At 39.9% G+C, this 15498-nt stretch overlaps 1 protein-coding gene across 1 annotated transcript in view; it reads left to right on the top strand.

Moving 5' to 3' along the window:
• The window catches only part of LOC117092824 (microtubule-actin cross-linking factor 1, isoforms 1/2/3/5-like), a 166931-nt gene that overhangs the window by 106420 nt on the left and 45013 nt on the right, over positions 1-15498 (top strand). Inside the window, 10 exon segments of the mRNA XM_033227019.1 lie at positions 226-404; positions 1105-1243; positions 1929-2122; positions 3160-3322; positions 4978-5061; positions 7874-7981; positions 8176-8274; positions 9783-9935; positions 10236-10324; positions 13112-13247. Of these exon segments, the coding sequence (XP_033082910.1) occupies positions 226-404; positions 1105-1243; positions 1929-2122; positions 3160-3322; positions 4978-5061; positions 7874-7981; positions 8176-8274; positions 9783-9935; positions 10236-10324; positions 13112-13247 (1344 nt within the window).

Raw genomic sequence — 15498 nt, 5'->3', positions numbered from 1 at the left:
ACTTAAAAATATGTGCTAAAACCACTTAATTCCCAGAAATCTTTCTCATTTCATTTACAGCTGAATAATTCCCCATCATATGGCTGTTTCTTAGTTTATTCAACCAGCCTCCTGTATATGGGCATTTAGGTGGTTTCCAATATTTAGCTATTACAAATAAGGACTTCTTTCTACCTTTTTTGTTCAATTCTGTCTCCCTCTTTATGTGTGTCTTGTTCCTGGCAGCACACCCAGGAGGATTTACAGCGACTGAGGTCAGAGTTGGATGCAGTTTCTGTGAAATGTGACAGCTTTCTCCATCAGTCTCCATCTAGTTCAAGTGTCCCAACTCTGCGCTCAGAACTGAATCTTCTGGTGGAGAAGATGGACCATGTCTATGGTCTCTCTACTGTATATCTGAATAAGTGAGTGAGCTGAGGTTTTGGGTCCAAGGGCAATATTTTCCATTGGGATAAGAAAGAGAAAGGCTTAGAGTGTTTTCATGAATAATAGAGAGAGATTATAGATCCTGAAGAGCATGTACTGATAATGAGAGGTCTTGGCTTTAGTTCCTGGTAACATTAAGTAGGTTCATTTGGACTGCAGTGTAGAAGTGCTAGTGATACGGATGGGGAATTAATTTGCAATGTTAGGACTATGATTTACCTCACTTCTGTTTGATTAAATATTTCTGAAAATAATACTTAATGGCATGAAGAGAAAGGAAGAGAAACTAAAGAATAAAAAGAAAAGTTTTTAGTTGAACTAGGTATTAGACTTTGAAGGTCTTCCCTTTTCCCACCCATCTCTACCCATGACCTTGAAGAGTAGCACATCTTAAACTCTTCATAGTGTAAAATGGGTTTCTGGCTTCATGCCTTTCCTCCATGAGTCCACCACGTGTATGCATGTTCCAGTGCCACTTAGAACTTTATTTTGAATTGGCTTAAATTAGCAACATAAAAATCATGTTTACTTGTTTTCAGAAAACCCTGTCAATGTCTAAAAATGGTGGCATTGATCTTGGTCATTTTGTTTTATGAACCTCTCTGTAGCACTCCAGGTATATAACGCTGGCTCCTAAAATTCATGTGTTAATGAAGGAATGTGTATTTGTCCCCATAGGTTAAAGACAGTTGATGTTATAGTACGTAGCATACAGGATGCCGAACTCTTGGTCAAAGGTTATGAGATTAAGCTGAGTCAAGAAGAAGCAGTACTGGCAGATCTCTCAGCTCTGGAGGCCCATCGGTCGACATTACGAGTGAGTTGCTCTGAGTTTCTTAGGAGGCCGACTTAACATATTCATCGCTTTGGGTTAGCAGAGAAATGCAGTTTTGGATGGCATGACACTGATTTAAATTAGCATTTGAATAAGGCAGAATGCCATATTAAACATATTTTAATATGTTTTCGAAGAAGAAGGGACTGAGAAGTATGTCTAGCTAGAAAGGCAAGAGAAAGGACTATGTTTTTCTATTTATTTTTTCCCTTTTCACCTTAATAAAATCATGGCTTAATTGGATACAGTCAATGGTTGTGCCGTAAGTTTATAAATCACTTAGCTGGTATCTAATTTGATTCTCACGAGTCACTCTGTGAGGTGGACAGAAGAGATTTTTATTTCCATTTACAGATGAGAAAACCAAAACTTAGTCTGGCTAAATGACTTATCTTGGTTTCATATGTTATAAGTGGGGAAGCCAGGTTTCAAACACAAGTACTATGCACATTTCTCTCTAGAGTACTGCCTGTCCTTGACATCCCAGTTTGTGTCAGGAAAGCAGAGACCATGACATGTGGAGGCAGTCCTGCCACAAACATTCCAGGGCACCATCACAGATACCATGTGGAATTAGCTGTAGACCGTGTCCTTGTTTCCTACCTTAGACTGACTCCTTTTTAGCATGGAAAATACACAGCCTGTTTCTGTACTTATGTTTCCATAGCACTGGTTTAGTGATGTGAAGGACAAGAATTCAGTGTTTTCAGTCCTGGATGAGGAAATTGCCAAGGCCAAGGCAGTGGCAGAGCAGATGAGTCGTCTGATGCCAGAGCGAAACCTGGATTTGGAGCGCTATCAGGAAAAAGGCTCCCAGCTGCAGGAGCGTTGGCACCGAGTCTTTGCCCAACTCGAGATTCGGTGAGTGGTGGCCCCATCTTTTTCTCCTATCAGAGTTCAGGGACTAGGTCTTAAACAAAAACAGAGTTATATCTGTACGTTTATATTTAAAGGTAGAAATGTATAGGGAGAGGTGGAAATTTAAAAACCACCTAAATTCTGGACAAGATAAGTGACAGAAAGGTGAGACCCGCAATCCCAAAGCAGATGTAATGCCTCTCCTGTGTCCCAGGTCTTTTCTAGTTAAGACGTTGATGTCAGTGGCTTCCTGGAATGTAGACTTGAAAGGTCACTTCTCAAGGACAAAACCTATACTGTAGTTGTTGTTTTATTAGCTTTGTATCCAAATATGAGCCATTTTTTCATGATGGGGCTTTGCAGAATTTCTTACTTTCATCTCATTTGCTAATTCACTAATTTTTCATCTCTGTTACTAGAGGTCCTGCTTCTAATGACAGATATATAAATAGGAAGGATAGAAACTGTACCTTTTGGAGGCTAAGCTGGTTAGGGAAATTTGTAGGGAGAGGAGCTTAATGGCTCATGTAGGTTTTCATTCTAATTGGAGTACTATCACAAAGCTGGTTAGACCAAGAGAAGTCTAACCAGGAAGTAACAGGAAATAATGACTATTTTTCACTTCTCTCCCCTCTCTGCCCTGAGAAGTTATAGTGATTCATAAATCATAGCTGTGCTATACTGCCAGATACTCTGTCATCAGGGAATAGAACTGTACAGCCAATACTACCTTATTGGTCACCCCGGTAATTCTTGGCAACGTAGGTGAAAAACTTGACAAGGATTATTGTGGGATGCTAGACCACAAGGCAGCATCCAGGGCTAGCAGGTCACAACTGGTTTCTACTCACTTTTTCGACCCTAGGGTGCTGATACATGCATAGGTCTCACTCAGCCTTACATCGCTGTTCCCCATAGATAAAGACGGATCATTTGTGGTCAAGCCCAACTGGACACATGAGTTAAAGAGGGAATTACCTCATTTACTTTATTGTATTTGTACCAAGGTATCTGATAGCAGTTTCCCTTTGTTCTTCTAGCCAATCTGAACTAGAAAGTATCCAGGAAGTTCTGGGAGATTACCGAGCCTGCCATGGAACTCTCATCAAGTGGATTGAGGAAACCACTGCCCAGCAGGAAATGATGAAGCCAGGCCAGGCAGAGGATAGCAGAGTGCTTTCGGAGCAGCTCAGTCAGCAGACAGTGAGTGTGGTATTAGCTCTGGAGGGAAGAGTTAGAAATTTAAATTTGCTTTATCATAAAAGAAAATGATGTACTAGCAATTAAAGCTTCCTCCAAATGGAAGATATTCCAAGTTCCCTTTTCTTAGCATGGTTTGAACAGGATGGTCCCAAGATACTGGCTTTGCATTTAGACTAGAGAACCTGTAAGGTACCTTCAGTTCTGAGTTTCTGTAACTGTATTGAAACCACTAGATGGACAGATTAAAATTGTCTTTATTTTGTTTCTTTAGATTACATTTTATTTTACTAGGATTAGATATGGGGTTTTGAAAACCAAGGGAAAATTCTAAGTAGATGAAAATGATTCTTTTTTTTTTTTTTGAAATGATTCATTTTAAACATTTTTGTTGTTGGCGTTTTGTTTTGTTTTGTTTTGTTTAGCATTATGGTTAAGAGTATGAGGCCGGGCGCGGTGGCTCACACCTGTAATCCCAGCACTTTGGGAGGCCGAGGCAGGCAGATCATGGGGTCAGGAGATAGAGACCATCCTGACTAACACGGTGAAACCCCGTCTCTACTAAAAATACAAAAAATTAGCCGGCCGTGGTCCTGTAGTCCCAGCTACTCGGGAGACTGAGGCAGGAGAATGGCGTGAACCCAGGAGGTGGAGCTTGCAGTGAGCTGAGATCACACCACTGCACTCCAGCCTGGGCAACAGAGTGAGACTCCGTCTCAAAAAAAAAAAGTATGAGATCTGGAGTTGTATTGCCTGGATTCCAATCCTGGCTCACTTATCTGCTATAAGCCTTTGAAGAAGTTATTTAGCCTCGCAGTGTTCTACTTCCTTATCAATAAAATGGACATAGTTTGTTATTTATTTAACCTTATGAGATTATTGTTGCTAGGATTAACTGAAGTGATACGTATAAAATACTTAGAATAGTAGTTCTCAAAGTGTGGACCCCAAATTAGCAGCATCCATATCACCTGGGGACATGTTAGGAATGTAGGTTCTTGGATCCAGCACAGTGGCTCCTGCCTGTAATTGCAGCACTGTGGGAGGCTGAGGCAGGGGGATCACTTGAGGATAGGGGTTTGAGACCAGCCTGGTTAAGCAAGCGAGAACTTGTCTCTACAAAAGATTAAAAAGACAAAAAAGTACAAATTTTGTGAACCCAAACCCACTGAACCGGAAACTCTGGAGGTGAGGCCCCACAGTATGTGTTTTATTTATTTATTTTTTTTTTTTTTGAGGCGGAGTCTCGCTCTGTCGCCCGGACTGGAGTGCAGTGGCCGGATCGCAGCTCACTGCAAGCTCCGCCTCCCAGGTTTACGCCATTCTCCGGCCTCAGCCTCCCGAGTAGCTGGGACTACAGGCGCCCGCTACCTCGCCCGGCTAGTTTTTTTTGTATTTTTAGTAGAGACGGGGTTTCACCGTGTTAGCCAGGATGGTCTCGATCTCCTGACCTCGTGATCCGCCCGTCTCGGCCTCCCAAAGTGCTGGGATTACAGGCTTGAGCCACCGCGCCCGGCCACAGTATGTGTTTTAACCACCCTTTCCAGCAATTCTGATGCAGCTAAGGTTTGAAAACTATTGCCTTAGAACATAGTAAATATTCAGCTGTTTCAATGGTGGTAATGGCAATGATAATGTTGTGATATTTTGCTTCCTAGGCTCTATTTGCAGAAATTGAGAGAAATCAGACAAAACTGGATCAATGTCAAAAGTTTTCCCAGCAGTACTCTACTATTGTAAAGGTAACTTTACCACATCCCAAAAAGAACATGAATCATCACCAGCTCAGGAAAACCTACATCTTCACTGTAGGTTCTATTTCTGGACAAATTAAGCAGAGTTCTTATGCTAGAAGCTGGCCTGATCCTTCAGTTAAGCAGATGTATATTTCCTGCAACCCCATGTTTGGGGTTGCTTGGAGAAGTAGTAGATGTTGGCTGTGATTTGAGGAATCTCCATTTGCATGATGTAGGCCTTTTAAACTTAACATGGCAAAAACAGAATGTTTGAGTTTTCTTCTTAAATATGCTTCTTACTTGTCTTTCCTATCTCGGAAATAATATTGCCTTTTTTTTGTAGTTGCTGAGGCAAAAAACCCAGGAGTCATCCTAAACTCTTCTCTTTGCCTTAAGCTTTATATTCTCCGTTGGCTGTGTCTTCAGGCATGTCCCAAATCTGACTACCTGTCATTATCTCCCCCTATATTTCCCTAGTTCACATTCCAGTGAAGAATCTTCTACTGAAGACTACTACAGTACCCTCTGAGCTGGTCTCTTGCTTCTGCTGTGGCCCTCACAGGCTGTTTTCCCACACAGTAGCCAAAATCGCCTTTTTAGAACATATTGCATGTCACTGAATCTTAGACTCCATTGATTACAAGCTACACCATAATTTTCTGCATGCCAAAAAGAGGAAAGAAGAAAAAACTCTGCCAATTATGTGACATGCCATTGAGTCTAAGATATATTCCAATTTGAAAGACTAAAATGTGGAGAAAATGTGTACCTTAGAATAGATGAAATATGGTAAATAAGATCATGTAAATAAAAGTCATAATAAAATTCTAAATCCTTACATGGTTTGTAAGGCCGTGAATGATTTAGCTCTCCCCTATTTCTCTTAGAACATCTTTAAAGAAAAATGACTTGAGACCAGGTGTGGTGGCTTATACCTATAATCCCAGCACTTTAGGAGGCCAAAGCAAGAGGGTTACTTGATTCCAGAAGTTTGAGACCAGCCTGGGCAACACATCAAGATCCCATCATTACAAAAAATTTTTAAAATTAGCTGGGTGTAGTGGTGTGCACCTGTAGTCCCAGCTCCTCAAGAGGCTGAGGTGGGAGGATCACTTGAGCCTGGGACATTAAGGCTATTGAGCCATGATTGTGTCACTGCACTCCAACCTGGGCAACTTTGTCTCCAAAAAAAAGAAAAAAAATAACTTGAGATTATTGTGTATTTATTTGTTTATTCTGTGACTCTTACTAGAATATAAGTTCCAAGGGAGCAAAGTTTTTCCTGACTTGTTTCTCAGTATGTGTGCATAGCACTCAAAACAATGGCAAGTACATAGAAGATGCTTAACAAATACTTTTGAATGAAGGCATTCCTTTAGTTAATAACAGAACACTCACTGTGAGAAAGAGTTGAGTTCAAACCCTTCACCATTTTCCAGGCTTACTTTGAGTATGCACTTAGCGTATGTTTCTGTTACTATATCTATAAAATGAGAACAATAATACCTCACTGAGTGATTGCAAAGATTAAATGAGATAATGTATACATAGGACCATGCCTCAAACTTAAAGTGCACTCATAAGTGGTAGCAATTGCTTTGATTATAATTATTTTAATGTTGCTACTACTATTTTTTATGGATTCCTTTACAAATTCATTCCTTGTTTTCCTTGTACTCAGAGTTTTTTTAAGTAGACAGCAGAAGGACGTTTTAGGCAAAGGAACTGCATAATCCCAGGCAGAGAAGAATGAAAATACTTGATTATAGAGGAAATAGAGAGTATTCTGGTATAGCTAGAAGACACAGTAAGGAGCAGTGACTATTGAAAATGAGCGGTGAGATTGGGGCCAACCCATGACAGGCGTTGTTTCATTGTTTTGGCTTTGTCTTCTATTCTTGCTTCTCAAAGTGTTATCTTCGAACCAGTAGCATCAGTATCGCCTGGGAACTTATTAGAAATGTAGAATCTCAGACCTGCTGAATCAGATTGTGCATTTTAATAAGATCCCCGTATAATTTATATGCATGTTGGTGTTTGAAAAGCTCTATTCTAGATCACTGAAAGCTTTTTAAGGAGAAGAATGATGTGGTCATCTTTGGGTTTTAGAAAAAGTATTCTGGTGGAACAATAGAGAATAGATTGAGATGAGACTAGAAGCAGTGAAAGTACATAAGAGGCTACTGCACTCATAAGGCTACTTCATGTGAGAGAAGAAGCGAGTAGACTAGGGCAGAACTTGCATGGTTGCAGAGGAAGTGGCAGAATAGTATGGTAAAATGACAACACTGGTTTAGGGATTAGAAAACTAAGATTCTAATCTTGACTCTGTTACTTACCCACTTTGTTAATTAGGGAAATTCACATCCCCTCTCTGGGTTTCACTTTCCCCACAGATGAGATGAAAGGGTTGGTCAGACTGCAACTAAGGCGTCAGCAAACTATGACCCACAGGCCAAATCTTGTCCACACACCTGTTTTTGTATGGCCAATGAGAAAAGGTTGAAAAGAAAATCAAAAGAATAATATTTTATGATGTGAAAATTATATGAACTTCAGTTTTCAGTGTTCATAAGTAAAGTTTTATTCTAACAACCACACTCTTTCATCTATATATTGCCTATGGCTGCTTTCACTTATAATGAGAGAGAGAGTATGGCCTGATATTTTCTGCCTGGCCTTTTACAGGAAAAGTTTGCTAACCTCCAGCCTGAGTGGTCACCAAAATGCTTCCAGCAATAAAAAGCTATGATTTATTACATGACGTATGTGAATTATAAAACCCTGAGTAACTGTAGTGAAATTCATCCTTTCCTAGGACTATGAATTGCAACTGATGACATACAAGGCCTTTGTGGAATCGCAGCAGAAATCCCCTGGCAAGCGCCGTCGCATGCTTTCCTCTTCAGATGCCATCACTCAAGAGGTGAGAGGGTGGCAAAAGGAAATACACCACTGTCTTCCCTTAAGGAAAGATTCATTTGCCTGGGCCTTATATTTTGATTTAGGGCTCACTTTTCTGGTGAACATGTGACTCCATGAACATTTCCTCTTATTTTCAACTATTTACATTTCATTTTCTGGCAGATGATTTATTTAAATTGTTCTTTTGAACCACAGTTCATGGACTTAAGGACTCGCTACACGGCATTGATGACTTTAACAACTCAGCACGTGAAATACATCAGTGATGCACTCCGGCGTCTGGAGGAGGAGGAGGTGAGGACAATTGGGTCCAAAATTATCTTGAAAGTGCAGTAGCCGGGCGCGGTGGCTCAAGCCTGTAATCCCAGCACTTTGGGAGGCCGAGACGGGTGGATCACGGGGTCAGGAGATCGAGACCATCCTGGCTAACATGGTGAAACCCCGTCTCTACTAAAAATACAAAAAATTAGCCGGGCGAGTTGGCGGGCGCCTGTAGTCCCAGCTACTTGGGAGGCTGAGGCAGGAGAATGGCGTGAACCCGGGAGGCGGAGCTTGCAGTGAGCTGAGATCCGGCCACAGCACTCCAGCCTGGGCGGCAGAGCGAGACTCCGTCTCAAAAAAAAAAAAAAAAAAAAAAAAAGAAAGTGCAATAAAACAGCTTAGCCAGCATGGTGGTGTGTGCCTGTAGTCTCTGGTACCCAGGAGGCTGAGGTGGGAAGATCACTTGAGCCTAGGAGTTTGAGTCCAGCCTGGGTGACATAGGGAAATCCCCTCTCTACAAAAAATGTTTAAAAATTATCTGGGCATGGTGGCACATGCCTGTGGTCCCAGTTACTTGGGAGGCTGAGGTGGAAGGATCACTTGGGCCTGGGAAATTGAGGCTGCAGTGACCCATGATTGTGCTACTGCACTCCATCCGGGGCAATAGGCTGTCTCAAAAAAAAAAGCCCAAAATATTCCATGTACCCCATAAATATATATACCTACTATGTACCCACAAAAATTAAAAATTTTTTTTAAACCAGCAAAAAATTATATATGTTATATATGTAATATATATTATACAATTAAATTGTTATATAATATTTGAGAGATGAGGAAGTTAGAATACTATGTATAATTATGATTTCATTAAAAACAAAACTGTATACTACAAAGACGTAATAAGGCGTAGAAAGAAGTTTATAGGCATTTATACCAAATTTCTGTGGAAATAAGATTAAATTACATAATTATGTATTTTAGACTTGTTTGAATTTATTGTAATGAGCATGTCATCTTTTTGTAATTATAAAAATCTTCTGTCTTTGTAAAATAAGTTTCTGCATATTCAGTCTCTCTTATAAAAGAAAAGCTGTTAAAGCATTAACCATACCATCTTTTGCTTTTTAAATTAGCAAGACTTTCTTTATATCCATACCTACATAATATAATCTCAGTAGGCTTCAGTCTCTTCTCCTCTTCTTACAGATTCACCTGTAAACCTAAGAATTATGAAAATGAGTAAGATGCTATATGTGAAGAGATTTTTAAAAAAATCATTAAATAATTATTGAGTGCCTATTATATTTGTTTGTATTTTTCAGAAAGGTATTAAACCTAGGTATAACAAATTCAGCTCACAAACACCTGTGAGCAGTACTGTAGCCTGGCTAAATTATACTTGGGGTTATTTTCACAGCCTACTTATTTAAGTAACTTTTGTGTCTGTTTTTAGGAAGACTTCATTTAAGAAAATCTGAAGTCATGCCAACCTAATAAAAGACATTGCTAGAATATTGATTTTCTATTTCCTATTCTAGAAAGTGGTAGAAGAGGAGAAACAAGAACATGTGGAGAAGGTTAAAGAACTTTTGGGCTGGGTGTCTACCCTAGCGAGAAATACACAAGGAACAGCTACCTCATCCCAGACCAAAGAATCAACAGACATTGAAAAAGCTATTTTGGAACAGCAGGTGAGAAGAAGGTCCATCTCTGTTTATCTGGGTAGAATAACATGTGTTAATGCATTAGGTGGAATAGTAGAAGTCACATGTGGGCCATTCCAGAAGTGATTGCTACCTAAGTAAATGTTAACTTAAAGAAATTTAAGAAGCCATCTTGTTTGTTCTTGTACCTTTTTATCAGCTGTAGCTCATTGGTGATAATTTGACCTAAGCTGCATGTTTTCTCTAGGATTAAAAAAATTTTTTTAATACATTTTGACTGTTATTTCTTGGGTTTTGAAGCTTTTTCTCTTTATTTCTACCATGTAGGTTCTGGCAGAAGAGCTGACAACAAAGAAAGAACAAGTCTCTGAAGCTATTAAAACATCACAGATCTTCTTGGCCAAGCATGGTCATAAGTGAGTATTAAATGAGAGATTATGGCACATCTGGGGCACCTGGTCTATCAGGCTAAAACTTATGGCTGTAATGAGATTTCAGACTGGAGAATTCAGGGCAGCAAGAGTCAGATTATGGGGGATCCTGTAGTTCATACTGAGGAGTTTGCATTTAATTTGTTGGCTATGGGAAGAGATTTTAAACATGATTGTGTTTTGCTTTTAAAGGTTGCTAGAACAGTTATATAAAGAAAGGACATGTAGTGAGAATAGAGGCTGAGAGGCCTGTTAAGAGGCTATTCTGATAATGTAGGCAAGAAATCACGAGGAATGGAAATGAAGAGACTAATATTCAAGAGATATTAAGGATAATGAATCTATGGGTTTGGTTACACATGAAAATTATCACATAAAGTGACAGAGATTTGAATTATTAGTGTATTAGAAAGCATGAGGGTAGATTACTTCAAAGGGTTTTTCGGGGCTTCTCAGCCTGTTGAGGAAGCCTCAGAGAAGGAAAAGGAAAATTATGAATGATAACTCAGAACCCAAGAAAGAACAGAGTTCTAAAAAGGAGAGAAGTTCAGAAGTCAAGAAAAGTTGAGAAATATCTGTACATTTGTCAAGTTAGAAATCTCTGGTGACAAGTTGTGGGATGAGGTCAGATTTAGTATGGTGAGGAGCATACTGGAGGCAAGGAAGGTGAAACAGAACTGCTCTTTCAAGAAGCCAGGACATAGGAGAGGAAAAATGTAATAGAGTCAATATTTAAAAATGGAATATATGATCAAGAAGGTTTTGTTTTCTTAAAAGCTACAATGGGCTGGGCGTGGTAGCTCAAGCCTGTAATCCCAGCACTTTGGGAGGCCGAGACGGGCGGATCACAAGGTCAGGAGATCGAGACCATCCTGGCTAACCAGGTGAAACCCCGTCTCTACTAAAAAATACAAAAAACTAGCCGGGCGAGGTGGCAGGCGCCTGTAGTCCCAGCTACTCGGGAGGCTGAGGCAGGAGAATGGCGTAAACCCGAAAGATGGAGCTTGCAGTGAGCCGAGATCCGGCCACTGCACTCCAGTTTGGGCGACAAAGTGAGACTCCGTCTCTTAAAAAAAAAAAAAAAAAAAAAGCTACAATGGACTTAACTATGTTTTGGAGTAAGTCTCAAGGACAAAGGGGAGGAAATAATTAGAGAAAGGTCCAAGTGGACATGCAAGAGGATGAAACTCATTGATCATTAGAAAGTACAACCTTAAACAGGAAATTGGGACCACTTTTTTTCTGAGGTGGAGATGAGGGAAAAGAGATTAAGAAAGGTATGGATAGAGGTAAATTTGTTAGGACTGAAGCCAGAAAGTAGGAGAATTAGTGCCCAGTGGTCTGTGTATTCTCTTTGAAATAGGCAGAAAGGTTTGTTGAAAGGATGGTGCCCAGGAGAAAGGAAGAAGAACTTGGCTGGAAATTTACAAGAGGATTGTCAGGAAATATTGTGGCCCAGTTGAGATTGGAAACCAGTTGGCTCTCTCTATGTGGTTGTGGAATTTTTTTTTTTCCTCTAACTGGATTTACCTAGCAGCCTTAGTGTAGGAGCAGAAGAGACTGATGGTTTGATTGAATGGGGGTTGGGCATTTATCAGGTTAGTGAGTGGAGAGTGCAAGGATAATGGTAGGGAACTGATCAAGAATGTGGATTGTGGGGTCTGGCCTCTGTAGAAAAGAAACTTAATAGAGAGGACTGATAGAATAAGAGGAAATGGAGGTGTTAAGGAAGGCTTAGGACATATCCATGAGTTGATGGATAGTTCCCATTTGAATCAACAGAGTTCATTCTAAGAAACATAATCTGGAATGAAAAAAGAAAGTTGCAGGATTCATCAGATTCAAGAGGTGGTAACCATTGGGAAGAAAGGGAAAGGAATGGACTCGGTGACAAATATACAGTGGGCTTTAATTATATCTGTAATGTCTTATTTCTTAGAAAAGGAGTCTAAAGCGGCCAGGTGCGGTGGCTCATGCCTATAATCCCAGTGATTTGGGAGGCTGAGGCAGGAGAATCACCTGAGGTCAGGAGTTTGAGACCAGCCTGGCCAACATGGTGAAACCCCGTCTCTACTAAAATTACAAAAATTAGCTCAGTGTGGTGGCAGGCACCTGTAATCCCAGCTACTCAGGAGGCTGAGGCAGGGGAATCACTTGAACCCGGGAAGTGGAGGTTGCAGTAAGCCAAGACTGCACCACTGCACTTAAACCTGGGCGACAGAGTGAGACTTCATCTCAAAAAAAAAAAAAAAAAGAAAAAGAAAAAGAAAAGGGCCTAAAGCACATATGTAAAATAGTAAATCGTGAAATGAAAGCTGGGTAGCTAGGTAACAGGTAAATGAGAATTTGTTATATTCTTCTCCCTGTTTAAGTATTTTATTTTAAAAAGAAAATAGGTATAGAAGGAGTAAAGAAAGATAAAACTGGAAGGTAGGGTTATAATCATATAGTGGATTATTGAAGTCTAAGATTTCAGAAGCAGAATAATTTCAGATGATAGAAGGGGCTAAGTTTGACATTTGTAGGTGGGGCTAAAGTGGAGATGAGGTCATTTGAACTACAAGCATGGGGTGGACATAGCACTGACATCACCAAGAACCGTGACTTGATCTGAGATAGACAGAAAAACTGAGTGAAATGCCAAAGTCTCCCATGAATATGGAAGAAGATCATCCATCCAAGATGAAGAAGTAGTAATTTTGAAGCAATAGAGCAGAGTTTGGAGATTTTTTTTTTTTTCCCCTAAAAAAGCTTTAATGCTTCATCTTCCAGGCTCTCAGAAAAAGAGAAGAAACAAATATCTGAGCAAGTGAATGCCCTAAACCAGGCTTACCATGACCTTTGTGATGGTTCTGCAAATCAGCTTCAGCAGCTTCAGAGCCAGTTGGCTCACCAGACAGAACAAAAGGTACTTTTAGTTTTCATCTCCAAATATTGGGTGGATACCTTTTGAATGGTATGAAAGCAGCTTTGCTGATTCAGAGTCATGATCACTAGCTTTCCATGACCAATGTGACTTAATTTTTAACCTCACCTTAGCAGCCATGTGTCTTGTGTTTCTTTACTGGGGTTCCATGATGTGTTGGTCAGTCAAAAGCACTAGAAGACACAGTTAACCCTTTAGACCTCGTTCACTTTTTTTGTCTTATGCCATTTTGGGCAGACAGCAGTTGAGGAGAACATAAATTCTGTGTTGTATATGATCACAGGGCAGTAAGATACTCCCTTGTGGCATTGTCACACGAAAGTTGATAGCCAAGAGTTCTGGATATTGGAAAGAAAAACCTGTGAACCTCTTCCCTCCATACTAAGGCAATGAGAAATATTAAGTTCCAAAGCAAACTAGTAGAGTAGTTTCACTGACTAAGACGCTGGTTCCCCTCACCCATAGTCATCTCATCATGTGGCATCTTTACCAGTTCCCCTCCATGTTCATTTCCTGGACCATATGAAAGTCGTCATATTTCCTGCTGGTTGTCCTAAGTTCTTCCTGGATACCTGTGTGTGTGTGTACACTTACCATATTATATACATGTGTCTCTGGGATATATATGTGTGTTTGCCTGCTTATTTCCTATGTTGTGAAGCAATGGCCAACTTATGTGGGGCAGGCCAAAATTAAGCTCATGTGATAGTCAAATTTGGTCCAGATGATGCTCAAAATGATATTCAGACAAAGCATGTCTTGATTCTGGTCCTTGGATATAAATTTTGTGCAACAGGAGCTGGAGTTGTAAAGACCACAAGACAGAACCAGCAATGATTTGATGGTATATTTCCAAAAACAAAGTGCTGGTGTAACATTCTCCATTTAAGGTAGCCCACTTCCAATGGCTTGTTGCTTCACCATATAAGGGAGTATGTGAAAAGTTTTAACAATTGCTTGCTGAGAACATCCAGTTCTCATTTGAAAGGTTAAAAAAGGGGGGAAAAGGAAAGAAAGAAAAAAAGGAAGACAAGCTGCTGAGCACCACTACATTGAGCATGATGTGTCTCCTGTACTGTTTGCGTGTTTCATGTGAAGTATTGTTCTGATTAACTGACATCCTTGCTTACAAGTTTCACTAACCCTTTGGAGTTTAAGCACAAATGCACAAAGGGAAAAGAGGACGACCTGTTTGGGGTTCTTTTTTGCAAAAACAAACAGTCGCATGCTGGACGCTAACACCAAGCTTACACTGTGTGTGTGATACGGCTGAGCTGCTCCATAAGGCTCTATCTTTTATCTGCCTGAGGCGTGCCCTGCAACTCTGGTAAGTAGAAGCCTTTTATGTTTTCTTTCCTCCTCTCCTTCTATCTCTTAATGCTTGTTTAGGTCAGAATGTCCATGTTTGGTAGGATAGAAATGAGTTTCTCTGGATTTTTTCCCAGCTGAGTGTTTCCTGCCTATTCTCCAATTATGAGGGTGTTGGAAGTAACATTGTAGACTTTTCTCTTTGGCTAGACTCCAGGCCTTTCTTCAGGGTCAGCATTTTTGAGACTCCATGAATCTCGCAAAAGAAATGAAAAGTTCTCAAAGGAATGTTTTTCTTTGTCATATTGTCTGTTCTGAATAGTCTTTCATGGATTTTCTAAAAGGAATTTTTCAGGTATCTTGAAATTTTTCAGGTATCACATTCCAGTGAACTTTTTCCTTCAGTTTCTTTAAAACAGACACATAGGGAATTTGCATAATATGTATATTTAAATTATACAGATTGAACTTTCTCTTCTTGGTCAGAAAACAAGGAGATAGGGAATAAATAATACTTTAGTGTAGAGAAGTCTGTCAGTTATTCCATTGATTGAATACGTATGTAGAAATGGAGATGAGAACCAAATATACTGTTCTTTCATTTGCTGTCCATACTGTATTCTTATTGTATGCCCCTCAAGCTTGAAATCCTCAGTGCATGTTTCTAAAATCTGAGGGGAATGGTTTAATGATTTTAAGGGTTTCCTTATTATTTATCCATATTCGTCCCATGTTTATTGAATGACAGCTACTGCTCCTAGACCTTCATGGGCAATGGATCAGCTCTTATGGAACTTACTCACTGAGGTAAAATGGAATGCTATTATTTAGAAGGCAGGGAAGTAATTGGAAACTGCTTCCACAAGATCCTCCATCAGTAAGGTAGAGAGTTAAATAAGTAATCAGAAAGTAGCTCTGACTAAAG

The sequence above is a fragment of the Trachypithecus francoisi genome, unplaced genomic scaffold (genome assembly GCF_009764315.1).
Source record: "Trachypithecus francoisi isolate TF-2019V2 unplaced genomic scaffold, Tfra_2.0 Lachesis_group12, whole genome shotgun sequence".
NCBI classification, from domain to species: Eukaryota; Metazoa; Chordata; class Mammalia; order Primates; family Cercopithecidae; genus Trachypithecus; species Trachypithecus francoisi.
The sequence above is the reverse complement of the archived record's forward strand: the minus strand, read 5'-3'. Positions and strand labels throughout refer to the sequence as shown.